We start from the raw sequence: 18389 nt of genomic DNA, 5'->3' as shown, positions 1-18389 counted from the left end.
CTTCCAGGCATTATGCATATGCTGTAAACCTTGTAGCATGTCTGCTACTATGTGTCCTCAAAGTTAAGAACAAGTACTTCATTTTACGCTTTACTGTTGCCTGTACAGTATGATTGCAACAGTTTGATTAATTTATAGACTGACTTCTGAGGTTTCACTGTTAATAGCACACGGAAACATTAAAGAACAAAGGGGGAAAAAAACGTCCCTGCCTTAAAAGTTGCAAAATATCAGCAAAACTTGAGGAACAACTCCAGTAATTAGGAGAAATATGACGATAACCATAGAAAAGGGTCTGGACTTTATTGAGTTCATAGGAAAGTGGTGCATATTTTTCTGTCCCGGCTGCTCAGTACAAAAATTATAAAGTCAACGTGGTTATTAAAAAGAAGCAGAAAGGTGCCAGTTAGTGTAGCCGTGTGATAGTACATTGTGTAAACCTCACTTCCTGACGCCTTAAGGGCTGCGTTGGACACTGAGTTGACAGCCCAGGTCTTTAATTATTGAATTAGTTACAAATACATTGAATTAATTGGCTAGTGCTGCTCAATTTGTATTATTTGTGGTTGCCGGTTCGAGCTGAATGACAAAGATGTGACATTTACATCACAAAATGAGTTCTGTTGAATGTGAAGAGACTCAACTCGCAGGCACATACAGAAATCCTTCCTCTACAAGCAGGAACATATAGAAATGTTGCTTTTGAAAGAACAACATAGGTGCCAGCATAGACACACACATCTTCTTCCACGCCAAAATCCTCCGAACATAGAACCACTGTCTCGATTTCAAAAACTTGATGAAAAGATCCCCTAAACACTTGCTTTTGACAAAGACTCAATATTTTCTAAAGAATATATACGTTCTTCTGCACCAAACTCCCACATGTAAGCCTTCATAGACTGTGCTTTGTCTACTGGAACACAAGAAAAAACGTCTTAACCAAACTTCTCACAAAATGTCTTTTTGAGATTCAGAGGGGAGTAACTGACTGATTAAATAGTTAAATCAAATATGTAACTATCACTCATGGCCGAGTGCAGCGAAGGATCTACTGCTATAACTAAAAACTATTCTGTCAAATCACACTTGTATATCTATTATGAAAAATGAAAACATCAGTGCATCTACAACCGACTATTTCCCACAAAATGTCCATGCAGCCTACATTCTGAACCAGGAAATGTTGTTGATCTGTCAAAGTAAAGCGCCTAGTCCTTGAAACACACACACACACGCAAACGTGCACATCAAAAGGAACACACACACACACACATTGCCGTGACAATCATCACATTGTAAACTGAGTTATAAGTGGACGCCGTCTGCACGGAAGCAGAAGAAAGTGTAGCATTCAAACTATATCATCCTAACAACATTTTAGCATCGATGGAAAAGTGCCGATACTGTAAATATGTAACAGCTCTAACCCTTTCAATTTTAATTGGCAATAAAATACAGGAAGTGTTTATGATTTTTTTTAAAGTGTGATATTGTATCCTTGACCTTGTGACCGCAGTTGTTTGGGTCAACACGACACAAAGGTACACAGCGACTGTAAACTTGGCATGATGCCGTATTTAGTTCCTGGGTCAATGGGTCAAAATGTGCATGGCAACCGTTATATGAACACATTTAAATAATATGCATATTTTCTTGTGAGTTTTTTCAAAAGATTATGCTAATCTAATAAATAAACATAATCAAATAAAAATGTCAATTTTCAAAAAAATTTAATATTAAATGTCATCCATCCATCCCTTTTCTACCGCTTGTCCCTCTCGTGGTTGCAGGGGGTGCTGGAGCCTATAATAATTTTATATAAAATATTAATATTTTTTCTTCTGTGAATTATGTCAATCCAAAATATTATACTAATCTAATAAATGAATATGATAAAATAAAAAATGAAAATTTAATCTTGTATGACTTAGTCATACTTTTTTTTTAAATTATTATTATTATTTAATTGATTAGAAATAATTGACAAAAAAAACATTGATTCAATTCTATTCGAAATTTTTTGTTTTTCTTTTATTGTATTGTTAAGACATGGCTAAAATGTAATCCGAGGCCCCAAACTGTGCACCTGTCACAAAAATGTGAGAGAGAAGAAAAAGTGATAGCACATACTGTAAATACACCAAATCCAAGCAAACACTGTGACAGTATATCATACACCATAAGATACCCAACCATGTTGAAGATCCACATATACAGTATAGCAGGAGAAAGACTGCTCGCACTGTAAGTAGTAAGGAACAAGACACGAGGACACGCAGACAGTGTCTACTTACTGATCAGCTTGAGGTCCATTCTATTTGAGTGCTTCATGTTACTGCTCCATGCAGCTGACCACTCCACCTCCCGCGCTGACACTTCAGTGGTCTTTAGAGGTGTACCCGTGCACACTGGGGCCCACCGGCAGTCCGTCTCCCCCCCTACTGTAGCAGCTCTCTGCCTCTCATCTCCCAGCAAAGCCTCCTACTGTGAGTGGCTCTATCTCTGCTTGGCCTCCTCAGTAAACACTCTTAACATGAATCCTTTGGAAACATTCACTCATTCTCTCGCTCTCTTTCTCGACATACAGTACCCCCCGCCCACTATCCCCTCCCAGCCCCTCAGCGCCATACATAGTTCACGGCCATGTGCCAGAGCTCCACCAAGCAGACAACCAATCAAAAATACAAAGAGTCAGGTAGCACAGTTGGAGTGTTAAGCAACAGGGATGTATGATAGAATGCAAGTGTGCTCGCCCTGGGCTGGAATATGTTATATTATATATATATATAAAGACGATAATGATAAATGGGTTATACTTGTATAGCGCTTTTCTACCTTCAAGGTACTCAAAGCGCTTTGACAGTATTTCCACATTCACCCATTCACACACACATTCACACACTGATGGCGGGAGCTGCCATGCAAGGCGCTAACCAGCAGCCATCAGGAGCAAGGGTGAAGTGTCTTGCCCAAGGACACAACGGACGTGACTAGGATGGTAGAAGGTGGGGATTGAACCCCAGTAACCAGCAACCTTCCGATTGCTGGCACGGCCACTCTACCAACTTCGCCACATAACGAATCCAAACAAAGGCACGTTGACTCAGACTAGAGCTGGGCGATATATCGAATATACTAGAGCATGGGTGTCAAACTCTGGCCCACGGGCCAAATTAGGCCCGCCGTGTAATTTCATTTGGCCCTTGAGGCAATATCGATGAACATTAGAGCTGGCCCGCCGGTATTATACAGCGGCGGTGCCGCTGTTACACCGCATTCACCGTTAATACTCATACTTGCCATCCCTCCCGATTTTCCCGGGAGACTCCCAAATTTCAGTGCCCCTCCTGAAAATGTGGGCAATCATTCTCCCGGACAACATTATTGGGGGCGTGCCTTAAAGGCACTGCCTTCAACGTCCTCTACAACCTGTCGTCACGTCCAATTTCCCTCCATACAAACAGCGTGCCGGAAGAGTCACATAACATATGCGGCTTTTACACACACACAAGTGAATGCAATTCATACTTGGTCACACTGAGGGTACCCGTATAAACAACTTTAACACTGTTACAAATATGCGCCACACTGTGAACCCACACCAAACAAGAATGACAAACACATTTCGGGAGAACATCCGCACCGTAACACAACATAAACACAACAGAACAAATACCGGGAACCCCTTGCAGCACTAACTCTTCCGTGACACTACAATATACACCCCCGCTACCACCAAACCCCGCCCCCGCCCACCAAGTTAATGTTGATATTTACCTCAGAAGGCTGCAAATAGAAAAGAGGCATTCAATTTTTTATTTAAATTGTATTATAAACATTGATGTTTTTTCGTTAGTTTTTTTAAAGTTGATTTTGCACTATTAAGTTATATCAGCGTTGCTTGTTCCATATTCAGTGTTAAAGCAAATCAGTGTAGCAAACTGAGCAATAATTAACGTTTTATTCATGCACTTTCTCTTGCTACTTCAAGGCTTGAATGTTTGATTCATTCATTATTGTTATTTTATTTTCAAATTTATTATTAGCCTGTGGAAAAAGTTTATTTTGATATTTACCTCAGAAGGCTGCAAATAGAAAAGAGGCATTCAATTTTTATTTTTATTTTATTTGATATGCCATTGATATTTTTTAATTATTATTATTTGAAACTCAATTTTGCATGTCACTATAAAGTTATATAAGCCTTGCTTGTTCAATGTTCAATGCAAAACTTGTTTGGGTCCCTATTAAAAGGTTAATTTGTTCAACCTTGGCCCGCCGCTTTGTTCAGTTTTAAATTTTGGCCCACTCTGTATTTGAGTTTGACACCCCTGTACTAGATATATCGCGGGTTTGTCTCTGTGCGATGTAGAAAATGACTATTTCGTGAGTATTCGAGTACAAGTTCTCACGCAGTTGCTTTTAGCTGCCGGCATTACACTACTACAGGCTTTTCTCACTCTTTCTTGTCTCTCCTTCTCACAGAGAGATAAAAACAAGCGCACCTTCTTACATACGTCACATACTGCCGCGCGTGCAATGTCATACGCCCTCGCGGTGCAGAGCGGTAGCGGCATGGGTAAGGTTAGCTGTAGCAGGTGGTGCAAGCGGAGCGGTGCGAGTGGTAATACGAGAGAGAGAAGAATTAATTCCCAAGAAAAACAGCACGGGGTCCATCGTCTGGCGGTGGTTTGGCTTCAAGCGGGAAGATGTTGAACAGACAACCGTAATATGTCAAGTAGGCGGCAAAAGTGTTGCTACAAAAAGTAGCAGCACTATTAATTTGTAGCATCATTTGAAAAGTCACCCGCTAGAGAATAAGGACTGGAGTGCTTGAAACTCCGCATGTCAACATCTCGGCCGGTGCCACACCAACAAAATACCGAAGCAAACAGCACTGACTCAATTGAGCCTGGCATCTTCCATTTCCACATCAACAATGTATGAAAAAAATAGTCAACAGAAGGAGATAACGTCCGCAGTAAACAACCACATAGCGAAGGACGTACACAATTTGATTTCCTATTATGCAGCTAATTTTTATTTTAAAGTTTTTGAAATATCTTGTGTGACATCATACACAAAAGTGCACTTTATTTGTTTTAAAATATTGCAGTGGTGTTCCGTATAAAAAGTGCACATTAATTTACTGTTGTTTTGATATGTCATCTTAGTGACATCATGCACAAAAGTGCACTAATAGCTTGTTTTAAAATGTCTCTGACAATCTTGCCCTTTCTGTTTTGAAATGACATGAATGTTTGTGCCACTGCTTAATAACTGTTTAATAAATGCAGTTTTGGCCAATTGACTTAGTTGTGATTTCCCTCTCTGCATGAAAGTTTAAAATGAGCATATATTAATGCAGAATGAACAAGAATGTTTTAATGTAGACACATAGAATCATCATACTGCTGTGATTATATGCATCAAGTGTTCATTCAAGGCTAAGGAAAAATATCGAGATAAATATTGTGTATCGTGACATGGCCTAAAAATATCGAGATATTAATAAAAGGCCATATCGCCCAGCCCTAACTCAGACAATAACACAATCAACTGACATATTTAGTTAAAGAATATAAACGAGACGAAAATATTGACAGAAACTAATTCCAATCATATTTAATTTCGTCTTGTAGATGCGTGGGACAAATTCGGAATATATCTAATCACAGCTCTTTAACAGCATACATGTGAAAGAGGAGCGGGGAGTTCGTTACGGAGGAGAGCCAATCAGATGCTTTTCCTTGTGAGATGAGGAAGTAAAATGTGTAGAGGACATGTTTCATTTTTACTGCTATATCTAGCGTATATCTATTAGTTGACGTTCTACATAAAGGTAGATAAAAGTCATGACAATGTCTTGTTGAGTAAGTATGTATATCAGAAGATGATGTAAAAAAAACGTATGGAAAACTATTGGTAAATCAATAAACAAATGTACATACTTAAAGTTAAAGTCCCAACGATAGTCACACACACACTAGGTGTGGTGAAATTAACCTCTGCATTTGACCCATCCGCATGTTCACCCCCTGGGAGGTGAGGGGAGCACTGAGCAGCAGCGATGGCTGCGCTCGGGAATCATTTTGGTGATTCAACTCGCAATTCCAACCCTTGATGCTGAGTGCCAAGCAGGGAGGTAATGGGTCCCATTTTTCTAGTCTTTGGTATGACTCGGCCAGAGTTTGAACTCATGACCTTCTAGTCTCAGGGCGGACACTCTAACCACAAGGTCACTGAGCATGTCAACTTGTACTTGTACCTAAACTTGTACATAAATATGAATATAGAATATTTGTTCACATTAAATATTGTCAAAACACTGTCTTTTTTTGAAAAGAGGAGCATATGAAGATCGTCCATTTGAAAAATGTATTATTCTTAAAGATTTTGGGGATTAAGAATATTTTATAAAAGGTATGAATGACAAGTAGCACCCCAAATACTATTATAATACATTATATGTGGATATATTAAACTATAGTGTCAACATACAAGAATGATCAATAAAACAAACTTCACTCAAAATACTGTACATCATGTTGCGACAAACAAATTTAGTATTCTTTCCAAGTTTCTCATCAACAATAACTCCTAAAAATTGGGTTTTAGACAAGCTAATTTTGATGCCATCAATAAATAATGTAACCTCTTCTTTATTATAACTTTTGTTTTTCGTATTAAAAACCATTAAATTAGTTTTTTAATGATAAATGTATTGATTTTCAGAAATATTTGAGAGTTAATTTGCTTCTCTTGTCAAGCAATCAAGATTGGAATGGGATATTAAAAGACAAGACAACATTTTTTTTTAATTATTGATATGAATTAGAAATAAAAAGGTCACAAAATGGAAAGTTGAGAAACCCCAGAAACTAATCTAGCACTATTAGAATGTTGATTATCAACAGAAACCTAAATAGAAAATATAATGAGGGAATGTAACGATTCACAACAAACATACACACCTGCTTTGCCAGAGACGCAGCATAAAAAATAGAAAAAGTGTCTGAAAGATATTTATACACATTGACCTGTGCAGCAAAAAATCACTACCGACATCATTCTTTTGCAGGTAGTCTAAATAATGGTGCTTTAAAGAGGCTTTATCTTATACTTTATATTTTAGTCCACTAAATTTACTGTAATTTTAGCTTACTAAAATATGATGTAATTCTGTTGGCTAAAACTAAAACAATTTAGATTAAAATTGGACTAAAACTAAATGACATTTTTGTCAAAAGGCTAAATTAAAAACAGCTGTAAAATTAACACTGCATCGGAGTGGCCAAAGCTGTATTATTCCTGTCTTGGTTTGTCGATCATGCAATTCAACCAATGCAACCAACGAATGAAGGCATCTATTATGTTAAACAAGTACAACGTTGCAGTTTATATGTAAAAAGTGGATATTGTGCACAAACGAGATGTTTGGAGGAAGTCTGAAGGAAGACAAAATTGCTTTATAAATATCTCCGCAATGCCTCCATGGTTTGATTTCAAATTTTCGGGACTTGTGCAAACCCTAAATACACAAAAACAGGTGCAAATAGCTAAGAAAAAATCGTTTTGCATAATAGGTCCCCTTTAAAGCTACAGACACACAAAACAGCGACTAAAACTTTTAATCGTACAAATGGTACGGTTAAAACTTCTTTTTTAAAATTATATTTTGTCATTTGCTTTTTCCTTGGCTTTGGTGAGCAGTGTCAGCAAGGACTGTTTAATAAAAGTACAACGCCAGAGTAGAAGAAAAAAAATATATGTAAAAGATAAGGTGTTTTGTTGTTTCTGATATGTTGAAGAATGAACGACGAAGAAAAAAACAAGCTGCTCACCTCGGCATTAGCGTTTTCTCATTCACAATCAAAGCTAAGGCTGTTTATTGTTGTGAGGTTGTAATTAGGGATCTATTTTATCGATACGATAACCTTATCAATATTGGTATTTATCGGTACTCTTATTGGTACTATATGTAATTAGTGTAAATAAAGATTTTTAAAATGCATTTTCATTACAATTTGTATTGGCACAAGAGGTTAACATCATGTAACATCTCACAGCTGGGAAGTCTTTAATCAACAGCAGCTTTTTAATTATTAAACAAGTCAACTATGTTTGCAGTGCAATGCAGTTGCGTCATCATCTTGTGAAGACCACACAGATCCATCACTGTATGTATATTCATTACAATTACACTCAGATGGTAATAATATCTATGTAGGCAGAGCACATACCTTTCACATGGTACTGTACATCATTTCATAACTCATATCATATCAAATATATCATATACATTAATACAATCAATTAGCATATTAAATGGGTGTGCCGTTAAGCAAGATGTGTTTTGATGTCACACAAACGCGGCGTGAGGGAGTGGCGTTAGACACCGACTAGGGACCTGTCAGCTGATTCTATCTTCTGAGCAACTTTATGGATAATTATATGACTTCAATTTTTCACTTTTTTGAGTGAATTAATATTGGCTTGTAGATTACTGGATCGCTAAACACTGGACTTTGAAAGTCTTTTGAGGAGGAAATATTGTTGTTACAGACTTTTGTGTGGTGCTGCTTCCTTATTTGTGATTACTCCAAGCTGATTATCACATCCTTACAGGGCTGGGCCATATGGGGGAAAAAAAATCATCCAATCTCCATTATTACCACTATTTTTTTACATTGTTTCTAATTGCATCTGTAGTAAAACACAAATAAACTAGGAATTAGTGCAGCGTTTTAACAATATTCTAAGTGAATTAAAACAATGAAATTAAATAAGAAAAATCACAATAACAATGTACCAATATATTTGAGTTTACCGTATTTTTCGGACTATAAGTCGCAGTTTTTTTTCATAATTTGGGGGTGCGACTTATACTCAGGAGCGAATTATGTGTGAAATTATTAACACATTACCGTAAAATATCAAATAATATTATTTAGCTCATTCACGTAAGAGACTAGACGTATAAGATTTCATGGGATTTAGCGATTAGGAGTGACAGATTGTTTGGTAAACGTATAGCATGTTCTATATGTTATAGTTATTTGAATGACTCTTACCATAATATGTTACGTTAACATACCAGGCACGTTCTCAGTTGGTTATTTATGCGTCATATAACGTACACTTACTCAGCCTGTTGTTCACAATTCTTTGTTTATTTTAAATTGCCTTTCAAATGTCTATTCTTGGTGTTGGGTTTTATCGAATAAATTTCCCCAAAAAATGCGACTTATACTCCAGTGCAACTTATATATGTTTTTTTCCTTCTTTATTATGCATTTTCGGCCGGTGCGATTTATACTCCGGAGCGATTTATACTCCGAAAAATACGATACATGTTTCCAAGTAAAAGAAAGATGCATCAGTTATTATTTCAACACTTGTGCGCCAACTATACTAATAGAAGCTGTCAAGTTATCATGGACTTACCAATGAAGCTGTTTAATCGGTGGTTGCGTCAACAAATGTCTTCAGCATGTGTTTTTCACACAGCTTTATGGCGACAAGTAAGTAGTCATCATATTTGCAAAAGAAACATAGCAGCTGACACGTAAAAGGCATTTGGGAAATGTTCGGGTCTGTATTTTGGAGTTAGTTTGGTAGTTTGAGGTGGCCGTGTGTCCCGCAGGCCAGCACAAAAATGGCCCTAAAGGGTGCACCGTGCAGGGCTGTGTATAGCGAGATGGACCCTGGCTGGCACAGCTCCATGGAGTTGCGTGTTTGTCAAGTGCACGGTAAACATGATTTCCCCTTTTCCCTTCAATGACAGCATCTCAATCACATTACGACAGTTTTCGCGACTTTCCGCATTTATAATCTGCTTATAGCAAACATTGGTTACGCCTGCTATTCCGATGACACGTGAATCTATGATTGTTTGCTTCCGCGTAACCGAAAATGAGGCGACTCCGATTGGCTGTTCCGCCGTGTCTTTTTTTATGCTTTGCAGCGGCACCTTAATGAATGTTTCAACACACGCATGTCATAATTACGACGGTCAGCTGGATAAAAAAGTACCGACAGCAGTATCATTAGTCCAGAATTTCCTCGGTTCGCTTGGACAGACCCTATCAGGAATCGGTACCTAAAAATGCTGGTACTCTGTATTAGGGCTGGGCGATATATCGATGTACTTGATATATCGTGGGTTTGTCTCTGTGCGATATAGAAAATGACTTTATCGTGATATTCGAGTATACGTTCTCACGTAGTTGCTTTTAGCTGCGGGCATTACACTACAGGCTCTTCTCACTCTTTGTTGTCTCTCCTTCTCACAGAGACATAAAACAAGCGCACCTTATTACATACGTCACATACGTATACGCCCTCGCCGAGCAGAGAGGTAGCAGCATGGGTAACGTTAGCTGTGGTGTGATTGGTAATACGAGAGAAAGAAGGTGCGAATCTGGTAACAAATGAAGGAAGAATTAATTCCCAAGAAAAACAGCAGGGGGTCCATCGTCTGACGTTGGTTTGGCTTCAAGTGGGAAGATGTCGAACAGACAACCGTAATTTGTCAAGTGTGGGGCAAAAGCGTTGCTACAAAAAGTAGCATTACTGCTAATATGTAGCATCATTTGAAAAGTCACCCGCTAGAGAATGAAGAGTGCTTACTCTGCATGTCAACATCTCCGTTCGGTGCCACACCAACAAAATGCCGAGGCAACCATTTCCACATCAACACCATATGAAAAAAATAGTCAACAATAGAAGGAGATAACGTCCGCAGGAACCTACCACATAGCGAAGGACATACACTATTTGATTTCCTATTATGCAGCTCATTTTTATTTTACAGTTTTTGAAATATCTTGTGTGACATCATGCACAAAAGTGCACTTTGTTTTAAACTATTGTAGTGGCGTTCTGTACAAAAAGTGCACTTTAATTTAGTGTTGTTTTGATATGTCATCTTAGTGACATCATGCACAAACGTGCACTAATAGCTTGTTTTAAAATGTCTCTGACAATCTTGCACTTTCTGTTTTGAAATGACATGAATGTTTGTGCCACTGCTTAATAACTGTTTAATAAATACACTTTTGCTAAATTGACTTAGTTGTGATTTCCCTCTCTGCATGAAAGTTTAAAATGAGCATATATTAATGCAGTATGAACAAGAATGTTTTAATGTAGACACATAGAATCATCATACTGCTGTGATTATATGCATCAAGTATTCATTCAAGGCTAAGGCAAAATATTGAGATATATATTGTGTATCGTGACATGGCCTAAAAATATCGAGATACTAAAAAAAGGCCATATCGCCCATCCCTACTCTGTATACATCGCTACTGATAATATATTAGTTAACACATTTTTGACAATTCTTGAAACTTGATGGCGTAATAAAAAACAGCGCTAAACGTTGCTTAAGTCGTAAGTATCCAAATGTTGGTCAAAGAGAGCTCACAGAACACTTTGCTTACCACTGGAAAGAAAAAAACAACTTGTTCTACAAACTCTTGACAACCAGCAACCTCTGCAGTTGACATTTCTTTTGTCAGAGATACACACCCCCATTCATTTTCTACCGGTTGTCCCTGTCATTTTGGAAATAAATAGCACTGTTATGCAAAATACAAGACACGGATCCTCAGGAGGACATGAAGCCATTTGGGAAATAACAGCCACTCGAGGGAACGGCAAGGCTATATTTTTTATTTTTTTTGCAACCTTGAGCTTGTTTGTAAATATTACCTGAATACAAAAAGTAGAAAAGTTTAAAAAAATAAAAAATAAAGTACAGGCAAGCTGTGGTAGAGTTTCCTCCTTAAAGGTCTTTTCTGCAGCATTTACTGGACGGTCCATATAAAAAACACGTTAGACACACAAAACACGGTGTAGTGAAGAAACTCTGACCATATATGGTATGAAATAAATTAGCGTACCATCCAAACAGGAACAAAATGTCTCCTATAACATCCAATTATGACTTTAACCTAACAAACTAACTCCCTTGTAGCCCATCTGAGAATGTTTTCAAAAGACACGGTAGCCGATAAAAGTCAAGATTGTCGTCTTGCCAAGACCCAAAAAATGTCCATGCACTGTATATGGTCGCGTTTGCTTGCGCTAGGGTCACTTTTTGCATGAATAAGACTCACTGAGAAAGACGTACGAGGTCGTGTGCTGACAGTGTGCATGTGGGGGGGTGTGTGTGAGTGGGGGGGCCCTCCTGCAGAGACAGCCTGTCCCGTGGCGCGCTGCCAGTGGACTTTAACGTCCAGGCTCAGCTTACATTTGTAACATCACTGCAGAGAGTAACTGACTGGACGCTGAGTCACGTCATATGAGCTGTTGTGATGTCACGAGGCCTTTTTATTCCTGCTGAATACTTGAACTCAAAAGGTAAACATTGCGATCCGCAAAAGAGGGAATGCAAGAAGCACCCACAGACTTGCCTTAGCTTAAACACTGGTTATCAATACTAAAACCTACAAAATAACCTTATTTAATATTGTTATGACACTCACCTTTCAGCATGTTGGGGGACTGGACAAATGGGCAAGGTAGGCCTGAGCGAGCCCCGAGGGCGGCCGTGGCGTCCAGAAGGGCTCCGGTCAGCAGGGAGCACACAGACGTCCTATGATCAGATGCCAGATAAGACCTACAAGAAGTGGAAAAAATAAGAAAGTAGAATTAAATGGGGGTGAATCATGTAAAGGGAGTTTTCTCTCACAAGCACAGCTGAGTACTGATTCACACAGGGAACGCTGCATGTGTGTGTGTGTGTGTGTGTGTGTGTGTGTGTGTGTGTGTGTGTGTGTGTGTGTGTGTGTGTGTGTGTGTGTGTGTGTGTGTGTGTGTGTGTGTGTGTGTGTGTGTGTGTGTGTGTGTGTGTGTGTGTGTGTGTGTGTGTGTGTGTGCGTGTGTGTGTGTGTAAATAATGTAAACATTGCAAAGTATCCCTGATGCAGGCTACAGTTCCTCTGGACATTATTCAACCCCAATTGATTGATGTAATGGTGGAGATAATTTCAAATATGCTCAACCAAGTTACATTAAAGTACATCACAAATTTACACTTCCAACAAAAAGCTGAACACATCAAATATTTTAAATATATATATTGCAAGTTTTATTTCAAGTGCAACTGTATGTGACCATTTAAAATCCACACAAACATATGAACTATTTATATTATTTAAAAAATAATTAAATAAAACATTACTGGGAAAAAACCTAGTCCATGTTTCTAGGTCTTTTAAAAATATATATATATATGATTTTGGTGGTAGTGGGAATTTTAAAACAATTATTATATTTAAAACATTTTCTTGTGTTAAAAAAAATAATTTTAATAAAAATTTTACGTTAAAAATATTTATTTTCTTTTGAAAAATATTTTGTTAAAAAAATATTTGTTTTGTAGTAAGTAAAGCTACATTAGATTTTTAAACAATTATTTAATCAAAACATTATTTTATTATATTAAATATGTACATTTTAATTATTTCATTTAATATATTTTGTTTTGAAAAATATTTTGTTAAAAAATGTGTCTTCTAGTAAGCACAGTTAGATTACATTTTTAAACAACTTAATTTATTAAAAACAGTATTTTATTGTATTAAAAATAAAAATTTTAATGATTTCATTAAATATATTTTATTTAAAAAAAACATTTATTCAAAAGAATATTTGTTTTATAGTAAGTACAGCTAGATTAGATTTGTAAACAAATATTAGTTTATCTAAAATATTAATTTATTGTATTAAAAATATATATTTTAATTATTTCATTAAAAATATTTTATTTCGAAAAATATTTTGTTAAAAAATGTATGTGTCTTATAGTAAGAAGAGGAGTACCACCTGGGTGGACAAGGAGATCCCTGGCTGTGCTCAGGAAGGATGCGGTCCTGATACGGTCCTGGTAGACGAGCGCTTACGGGGAGCAGCGGCCAGCAGGAATGTCGGAAGTTGCTGATGCATGCGGGCCGACTCAGAAGCAGCAGCAGCTTTTTGGCGGGATGAGTCAGGTTAAGTTGGGCTGCGTCCTGGTCATTGTTGACTACCTGTGGAGAAGTGAGAAGCAGGTATTTTTTTTAAAAAGTACAAATTCACATCCTGTAGTTCTCTTACTTATCCCAACATCTTCTTGTGGAACAAAGCTAACCAAATAAGGATCTACTTAAGAATCATTATGTATTTTACATAATGGGTCCAACAAGAGGGATGGGTTTCCTGCAAAGAGACTGGGTCATCAGATTTGGACAGTCCCGGGAGGACATGAGAGCTTGCAGCCAGCACGTTTCAAGAGGATCAACACTGAAAACTCAAAAAACAAACAAACTATGAAGTATTAAGACAAATAGCCTGTCCTCCACTAGGATGCTTTGCTTATGACCATCAGAACGTTGACCTAATGTCTTCAGAAACGGCGCACTGGCCAACAGGCAGTAGACATAAAGTCAACGAGATTAACAATGCATTTTTGTCCATGTCCAAGAGATAAGTCTAAAAAGCAAAACAGTGCACTTGGCATGCATGGTGCATAGCCTGCATTCCTTTCCTGTCATGCTGTTATGAAACCACTGTATTCCACGCGTATTGACTCACTTCAAGGGAAACGGTTGGCTCACCAAGTGCAAAGACAAAACTCACCATTGTGGCAATCACTCAATCATTAGACATATCAGTGACTAATGGACAATTAGTAGCTAAGTCCCTGGATGTTTTTCAATCAACGTTGCAAAAAATGTCCAGACATACGCTCGCTAGTCCCCCAAAGGTGTGTACTCAATTTTGTGCTGATTCGGTTAAACACCCTAAAGTTAGAGTGATTCCGGGGTGTGAAAAAAATTCAAGCCAATACATGTTGTGGTGTATCTGTAAAAAAACAAAACAGCACAGGTACAGTACCTCAGTTGAGGTACGTGTTTTGACAAATTGTCACCCTTTTATGTGCAGTCGTTCAAGAGCAGATACAGTAGGTAAAGTTGTATTTTTGCCTCATCCTTCACTTGAGGGCGTTAGCGAAGAATGTGTGAAGAATGCACTACCGACCTGATATGTCCTTAAGAGAAAGAGATGATACAATATTATCTGCTCACAGATGCTACTTGGGGGTTGTTTGAGCACACTGCAGCTAGGCCTGGATAGTGCCACTCCCTAATGCTTCATTCACACGCAGGATTCTCACAAGAGCGAGGCAATAATACAACTTTACCTACTGTATATGAGTTTTGTGACTGTATTTACATTACTTTTTATACACTTTCATATACTTACACTACCGTTCAAAAGTTTGGGGTCACCCAAACAATTTTGTGGAATAGTCTTCATTTCTAAGAACAAGAATAGACTGTCGAGTTTCAGATGAAAGTTCTCTTTTTCTGGCCATTTTGAGCGTTTAATTGACCCCACAAATGTGATGCTCCAGAAACTCAATCTGCTCAAAGGAAGGTCAGTTTTGTAGCTTCTGTAACGAGCTAAACTGTTTTCAGATGTGTGAACATGATTGCACAAGGGTTTTCTAATCATCAATTAGCCTTCTGAGCCAATGAGCAAACACATTGTACCATTAGAACACTGGAGTGATAGTTGCTGGAAATGGGCCTCTATACACCTATGTAGATATTGCACCAAAAACCAGACATTTGCAGCTAGAATAGTCATTTACCACATTAGCAATGTATAGAGTGTACTTCTTTAAAGTTAAGACTAGTTTAAAGTTATCTTCATTGAAAAATAAGGACATTTTAATGTGACCCCAAACTTTTGAATGGTAGTGTATGTCATATACAATAATAACAATTTGGTTTTATATGGAGCTATTGTAGCTACTCAAATATACCCAACAAGAAACAATGAGCAGAAAAAAAAGATAATTATGACAGAAAGATGAGGAACATGAGCTACTTTTTAAAAGTGTGTATTCTATTCTTTTAAATAATTTATTATCATTATTGAATGTTTATTTCATTTTTAAATAATTGTATTATCCACTTACTGTATATTGTGTATATGTTTCATTGATCTTTTATTTAAATTGAATAAATCAACTGACAAAAAGTTCATTTAAAACTGAAATACTTCAATAAAATTAATTCAAAATATTAAATGTTTTGAACTCCTGTTTCAATGCCAGTGTAGTATTAAGCAGAATAAAGTAGTTCTATAGTCAAACAGTTGAGACAGAATTAACGGCACCTCTGCTGGTTGCAGACAAGTATTAGGGATGTCAATTTTATAATAACTCACAATCAGTGATGGGCAGTAACAAGCTACATGTAGCTAAGCTATGTAGCTTACCTACATTTACTTTTTGAATGAGTAGCTTTTTCTGTAGCTTAGCTACTTTTAGACCCATGTAGCTTGTAGCTTACATCAAAGCTACAAGCGACAAAAAGAGTAAATGGACTGCGAATCCAGGCCCCAAAAAATACGAACAAAATACAATGACCTGGATGAATGAGAACGTCCATACATATGGAGAAAATCCATGATGATTGGTTGGTGTTCTTATGATGAGTCACAATTGGCTAAGGTTAGGGTGACACATTACAGACTGGCCAATCAGAGGCAAGGTAAGGCGGGTCATCAAAACCTGGAAGCAAAATCATAATAAGTCACGCACTCATGTCACATGACGACAGAGGGCCGCTTCAAACTGACTAAAAAAAAAAACATACTTAAAAATGGCAGAAGAATTCTCTCCCGCGTATTAGATTTTTCCTTTAGTGATGAGGATGACGTGCAGAAAATCCACAATAATACATGTCCTTGGCCATATTTAGAAAAATGTATGCATTTAGAGAAAACAATGGCCAACACCTTAGTTTTTAGTTGTTAATTCTGTAAACCAAAATCATAACTGTTTTCTTCATCTAAGACGCCCAACACAAATTTTGAAAAACACATTAAGGTGAGTTGAGTTCATAAAAAAGTTTTACTGCGCATAACTATTACAAACTGTTCCCAAACAACAACTTTGTGAAGATATAAATAGATGCTGTGTTTTTACTGTAGACAGAGAAATGAATAACATTAAAGGGCTGGGCCAAAGAAAAGGCAAACTAAAATACATACAGTGGGGTATGGGGACCCCGAGAGGTAGTTGTAGGGTGTCCCAAGCTAAATAACAGATAGTTAAGAGTAATGGACTCCATTAATGGGTCCATTTGTACACTCTCAGTTACATTAACATTGATATTATACATGTGGGCACATAGACATAAATGCTGTTAAATGTAGCTTTGATGTAGCAAGCTACTTTTGCCGTGTAGCTTGCTACAACTCTCCGGGGGTAGCTTCCCCTGTAGCTTAGCTACATTTATTCGAGAGTAACCCGTAGCTTAGCTTACTACATTTTCCAAGTAGTTTGCCAATCACTGCTCACAATTCAATTAAAATCTGATTCTTAGGGTGACGATTTGATTCAAAATCAATTCTCGATTCAAACAGATTCTTGCAATATATTATCTGGTGTATAAAATGTAATACAAACTTTTCAAAATAGGTTACATAAGCTCCACTTGGCTGCTGACATAATAGGTACGTGCGGAGATGGCTTAAAAACACATTTTAAAAATTGATTAACTGAATTTGTTGTTTAATTTTTTTTAACTGTGATTTTTTTGGAGCATCCCAACTTGAAATCTAGCCTAAAAAGGTACAATTTTTTTCCCCCCTACTCCACTTTTATTCTGTTTCTCCTCATCCTGCAAACATCTTGAAAGATACGACTAATGGACCACGGGACGCAGAGCACTAGCGAGCGTAAGAAGAGAGGCCGACAACAAAGGACAAACTTGCTGTCTCTCTGATGGACACGCAGCAGCTGTCTTCACACATGCGTGGACAAACAAACATTCATCCTCAGGCGCACGACATAGAGACCTGCTTCCAATCAAAATGACATACATATTCATGCATGCAGCTATACGCAGCTTTACGGTAACTGGACTTACAGCCAGAAAGTGACATCATCTTTCACTGGTGTCCATAAGTAGTATTGCCAGAATGAACATTTACTGTTAGAGGGTCAATCATTTACATACTGGTACTACTGTACAGTAAACAAAGCAATGCAACAGTATGTTTAGCTGCAACTGTAGCGCACTAGCTGTGTAGCTCATGTTACAGAGCAGAGTGGACAGGAAATGCTAATGGTTTAAGTCCAGAGAAAGTAAATTAGAAGACCCCAGTGACAGCTGCTCCCACCCCCAAATCCCATTTTAGGGTTGTGATGAAAAGTTGTACAAACAAGCAAAAGTGGTACCCCTTACATAACACTGTCAGTGTTTTTAGGAACATTCAAATGTGAGATTTAATTTATTTTGTGCATTTTCTATAATTAGATTTAAATTACCCAAATAAATAAAAAATATATCACAATGTTCTAAACTGCTGTTATA

General features: G+C 37.5%; 1 protein-coding gene across 5 annotated transcripts in view; it reads right to left on the bottom strand.

The window, feature by feature from the left end:
* plce1 (phospholipase C, epsilon 1) overlaps positions 1-18389 on the bottom strand; it is a 142245-nt gene that overhangs the window by 65261 nt on the left and 58595 nt on the right. For all 5 annotated transcript variants that reach the window (XM_062055664.1, XM_062055665.1, XM_062055668.1 and 2 more), the window contains 2 exons: positions 13843-14045; positions 12501-12634 (listed from right to left, as the gene is read on the bottom strand). In XM_062055664.1, coding sequence (XP_061911648.1) covers positions 12501-12634; positions 13843-14045 — 337 coding nt within the window. The remainder of the gene's footprint in view (positions 1-12500; positions 12635-13842; positions 14046-18389) is intronic.

Source organism: Entelurus aequoreus, linkage group LG08 (genome assembly GCF_033978785.1).
Source record: "Entelurus aequoreus isolate RoL-2023_Sb linkage group LG08, RoL_Eaeq_v1.1, whole genome shotgun sequence".
In the NCBI taxonomy this organism is placed as follows: Eukaryota; Metazoa; Chordata; class Actinopteri; order Syngnathiformes; family Syngnathidae; genus Entelurus; species Entelurus aequoreus.
Note: the sequence above shows the minus strand (reverse complement) of the source record. Positions and strands in the feature narration are given on the sequence as shown.